General features: G+C 29.6%; 1 protein-coding gene and 1 non-coding gene across 2 annotated transcripts; both read left to right on the forward strand.

Moving 5' to 3' along the window:
* The first annotated feature begins 357 nt into the window (after window positions 1–357).
* Window positions 358–3,267, forward strand: LOC113851181. Its single transcript, XM_027481657.1, has 3 exons — window positions 358–520; window positions 1,449–1,647; window positions 1,947–3,267. Exons 1-3 carry the CDS (start codon window positions 358–360, stop codon window positions 3,265–3,267), a joined length of 1,683 nt encoding a protein of 560 aa, XP_027337458.1.
* A 1,604-nt stretch (window positions 3,268–4,871) lies between these two features.
* On the forward strand, window positions 4,872–4,955 carry TRNAL-CAA. The gene has a single exon. It is a non-coding gene; the product is annotated as a tRNA-Leu (tRNA).
* The last annotated feature ends 345 nt before the right edge of the window (window positions 4,956–5,300 follow it).

Below are 5,300 nucleotides of genomic sequence, written 5' to 3' on the forward strand. Positions count from 1 at the left end.
ACCCACCAACAGTAATGTTAGAGTTAATGTTAATAAAATTAACCAATATTATTTTTAGATTAAAACCGTAAGTCTTTTATATTAATGAATAGTTACGTTTTTTAAAATAAATAAATAATTTTTATTATTTGTTATACATATTTATTTTAAAATTAACTGTAATAATTTCATACTACCGTGAAAATTACCATAATTAAAAAGTTAACGATGTTAAAAGTTAATGTTTAAAAAGGAATCAATTTTTAAAATTAATGATATAAATCCTAAAGAAATATTCAGTAAAGGTGAAATGCATGCACTTGCATTCTAAGTAGAAACAAAGAACAAGGAGAGTGAGAATAACCAAGCTAAGTGGAGATGGAACAAGAAGAAGTAGGAGAGGATGCAAAATGGGTAACCCATTATTGTAGTGATCATCAAATATTGTTGGTGGGTGAGGGTGATTTCTCCTTCTCCCTTTGTCTGGCCAAGTCTTTTGCTTCTGCTTCCAACATCGTAGCAACCTCTCTTAACTCATTTGGTCTCTCTCTCTCTCTCTCTCTCTCTCTCTACGACCCTTTTAATGGTGCTTGTGCATTTTGCTTTCTGAAGCACGTTTCAGAGTTGAAGTTTTGACCTTGGATAGATGGGGTGTCAAAAATAAAACATATATAAGAAAGCAGAAGTTGCTTTGCTTCATTAGAATAGAATACTATTGATGGGGAAGAATATATGATACTTTCCCCTTATTTTAATCAAAATTTATATTCATAAAACACCCTTTTCTTTGTTTTTGCTCTTCTTCATGATTTTTTTTTTTCACACAATTTTTTTCAAGCATACCGATCAAACCCAGTTGAAAGTTGTAGCTAATGGAAATACTGTTAATAAGTAAAGCAATGCTGAGTCTAGTATGAGACCAAGGTTATAGCTTTTAAATTTGTAACGTTTATAGTAAAATGAAGATATTTTATTTTGTTATTTGGACTTGTTTTCTCTTGCTATTGTAGCCATTTGCAACTTTGCGTTGGATTAGTTAATGTGACTTAAATACTTTCTTTTGGTATTTTACATTGTTTGAAGCTTTAGGAATGAGCTGCTTCCAAATCTGTGCTTTTTATTTTTTTATTTGGAGTTTCAACCACGTTCTTATTGATTCTTAGTAGTGCTTGTTTATGTTGTTTACTGTGTATATCTATTATGCCCTGGTTTTGATTGAACGCTCTTGTTAGGAGTGAAAATGGGAAGATGAAAAACTGATAAGTGAAAATCAGGATATTTCTAGAGTCATATAACTCATTTGTTCAAAAGCCAAATGCTACGTTACTTGTTGCTCCACCATTTTCTGCCCCTTTAATTTTCTTACCTACATTTGTCAACCACACTCATAATTAGTGTCATTATATTTGTGGCACTGCAAAATGCTTTGGCCTTAACTTTGGTCATCTATACTCTCCCTATTCATGTAGATGAAGTTACAAAGATGTACAAGAATGCAAAGTCAAATTTAGATGACTTACAAAATATGGGAGCATGCTTGTTACATGGAGTGGATGCAACCAAAATGAAGCTCCATTCAGATTTAAAAATGCGAAGGTTTGATCGAGTTATATTCAATTTTCCTCATGCAGGCTTTTATGGGAAGGAACATGACACATCAATTATTAAGTAAGCTTTCTAGTACAATTCAATTTCATAATTGATTAATGTCTTGAATACTTTATATAGAGCAAAATATACGTTTGTAACACTCTTGGATCTGCTATGCTGATCTTAGGCTAAAATATGAAATAGAAACTTTGTGTAGCAAGCTTCTGCACCTTTCTAGTTTTCACAGAATTGCTGGTTTATATATTTTCTTATGTTAAATTTCTATGTTTATCATACTAAGGTTTTTAAGCATGAAATTCTTATCATCCCTTTATGTTATTGTGTGACATTGTGTGTCTTTCCTTGTGAATTTACAGGAAGCATAAAGACCTTGTGCTTGGTTTCTTCAAGAACGCGAGTTGCATGCTTCGAGCTGATGGTGAAATTCATGTTAGTCATAAAACTACAGCTCCTTTTAGCAACTGGAACATAGTGAAACTTGCTACACAAAGTTTTTTAACATTGATTGAGTGTGCTGATTTTAAGAAAGAAGATTACCCGGGTTACGACAATAAGAGAGGGGATGGCAATAGATGTGATGAACCCTTTCCACTTGGTAAGTGCTGCACATTTAAATTTATTTACAATCCTAAAGCTACACGAAACCATACGAAGAGAAGTCAAATGGTGGTTACTAAACAACTGAAAAATCTTCCATTACAAGAGATTAAGGATGCTGTGGAGCTATTGCCTACTTCGGTTCATAACTTTTATCCTCAAATAAGTCACATTCCAAAAATGAATGAAGTAGTAACATCAATATTTGGCTTAACAAATAGACACACTTCAATCACTGGAGGCTACTTAAGTAATGTGGCTGAAGTATATGGAAAAACTGCTCCTTCTGCTCTTCATGGTGTGAACTTAGGACCTCAAAGATCATTGCAACCAATGGAACCATTGCAATCTTTGCAACCATGGCCACAATCAACTAATGTTAGATATTCTGATACAGACCGTGTTAGAACAATAGATACTATTCCCTTATCACTTGGTGCTAGAAATGAAGGCTATCATGTCTGTGGTGGAAGCTCAAATTATTTGCAAGAAGCATTTGGTAGAACAACAGCTCAAACGGCAAGTTATTCTTTTGATGGAGTAAGACCTGACTTTGGGAGATACATTGATGAAATACCAAGAAGGACTTTGAATGGTAACATCTATGGTGGCTGCTCAAACTATTTGAAAGAAGAACTTGATAGAACAGCTCAAAGAGAAAGTTATTATTTTGATAGAGTTAGGTCTGACTTTGGGAGTTACATGGATGAAATACCAAGGAGGACCTTGAATGGTAACATCTATGGTGGCTCCTCAAACTATTTGAAAGAAGAACTTGGTAGAACAGCTCAAAGGGAAAGTTATTATTTTGATAGAGCAAGGTCTGACTTTGGGAGATACATTGATGAAATACCAAGAAGGACTTTGAATGGTAACATCTCAAACTATTTGAAAGAAGCACTTGGTAGAACAGCTCAAAGGGAAAGTCATTATTTTGATAGTGTAAGGTCTGATTTTGAGAGGAACATTTGTGAATTGCCTAAGAGGACTTTTCAGAGTGAGTTTCACCAAATGAGTATTTTGATGCCAGAGACTGATCATATCTTGAATGAAAAGTGTACTAGAGGAATTCTTTATTAGCAGTGAACACTGTTTTCTTGGGTTTCTGGCTTTCTTCTTTGAAGCCCTTTTTGTTATATTCAATGGCTAGCTGGTAATTTTGTCATCAACATTTATGTTGATCGTTTGCTGCATGCATTTCTTGGATCAATTATGAATTCAAGAGGAAATATATTCTAGAAGAAATATGTTAGCAAATCATAAATTTTAATTTATTAAAATACTCTCTCTCAAATCTCAATCATTTCCTGGGGAGTATGATGCTAATATATAACTTTAAATTTATTGAAATGTTTCTAAATGAATAACTTAATAATATATTTTCCTAAATATAAATAGGAATAAATTAGATGTCTCCTAATAAATGAAAATAAATTTAAGCAAATTTATATCATTTTGTAAATTTTATTGCACCTAATTATATAAAAATTTAATATACGGTTTGATCTTTCGAAAGTGAAAATAACTTGTTTTTGGTTTTTTTTTAATGGATAAATTTGTTTATTAATATTTGACAATATAGCGTATGTTTAGATTCACGTTGATATAAAGTAAATGCACTTCAACCTTAATACTACTGAGAGTAACGTCTATTAAAGAAGAAACCTGTGTACGGTTGTTTTTGCTACTGATCCAAACATGCGATTAGTATAATAAATTTGTAGTGAGTTTTCACTTTGTTTAAAGAAGGAGTGAAATAAGAAAGAAAAGAAATAGGAGATATAAATTTTTTTTAAAATGTGCTATTTAGATGGATAAAGATTTTATAAAAAAAAGTGAATAATTTTTTTTACTTATTTAAATGAGTGGAAGAGTAAAAAAATATTATATAAAAATATGTTTTATACTTATTGAAAATCTTAAATTTAATAAAAAAATTGAACTTTGTCCTCTATTTTTATCTAAAGCTTGGTATATTTAATTTTAAATTATTAAATAAAAAATACATATTTAAATTAATATTAAATGTGTTATCTAATACATAAAACTAGTAAATATAATTGCATTAAACATTCAAAAGAAAAATTTTACGGCGTAATCTTACTTGATTCAAACATGGTTGTCTTTAATAAAAAATACATATAATTTACACACAAAAATTATCTTAATTATAAATTTTAAAACTGTTTAAAAATTTTAGAGATAAATAAATTGTTTTTCATGGTTTGTCAAAGAGGCCTTGGGTGTTTTTCCAAAAACCATTTAAGATCAAATCATTTTATGGTGATATACATTTTAATAAAAAAAATTGATAATTAATATTAATTTAGGTATACATTCTAATTATATTTAACAATTTTAAATTAATTTTACTTATTTTTTAAAAACAATCTAATCCTTAATTCCCTAATATGAGCCTAGCAACAGTGCTTCTTCCAAATCGTTGAGCCTAACAAAACAGTCCTTTAAGGCTACATAATCTTATCTTGCCTCTACTAATTTTTATTTTTAATTTAAAAAATAAAAAGAACCATACAAATATAAATATTTTTATTTTAAAGAAGAAAATATGTACCCACGATTCATGAATAGTTGCTTTGTGGCTTAAATTTTTTTGCTTAATGAAAATAGTAGTATATTAATATTAATAACATTTAATTTCATAATAATTATCAAAATCAAATGTCAGGATGGCCGACTCGTCTAAGGCGCCAGACTCAAGTTCTGGTCTTCGAGAGAGGGCGTGGGTTCAAATCCCACTTCTGACATTTTTTTAATTAAAAATTTAATTAATAACAAAATCATTTTATCAAATATTGCAAAATTCAAAACATTTTCTGGTTGATCAGTTTTTACTTTTGAGTAATTTGCTCGCATTAATTTTATTCTATGAATATAATAAGAAAATAACAAATCATTTTTATTAATTAATGAGTTTCGACAAATATCTTAAATTATCCAATTCAATTCATATATATACTTGGCTTTTTTATATAAATAATACATATTTAAAAATAAATTTTTAAAATAAAATTTTTTCCAAACTAATTCCTTATCTAGGACTTTTTTTTGCTAACTCACCATCAATATTGGCAATGCATTGACGATAACCT

This window comes from Abrus precatorius, unplaced genomic scaffold (genome assembly GCF_003935025.1).
Source record: "Abrus precatorius isolate BTA unplaced genomic scaffold, Abrus_2018 Scaffold9, whole genome shotgun sequence".
Taxonomy (NCBI): Eukaryota; Viridiplantae; Streptophyta; class Magnoliopsida; order Fabales; family Fabaceae; genus Abrus; species Abrus precatorius.

Excerpts from the sequence above, each read along its gene's own strand:
- LOC113851181 (XM_027481657.1), top strand. The coding sequence starts at position 358 with ATGGAACAAGAAGAAGTAGGAGAGGATGCAAAATGGGTAACCCATTAT. Across the intron at positions 521-1,448 it reads AACCTCTCTTAACTCATTTG|ATGAAGTTACAAAGATGTAC; the intron begins GTCTCTCTCTCT and ends CTATTCATGTAG. Across the intron at positions 1,648-1,946 it reads CATGACACATCAATTATTAA|GAAGCATAAAGACCTTGTGC; the intron begins GTAAGCTTTCTA and ends GTGAATTTACAG.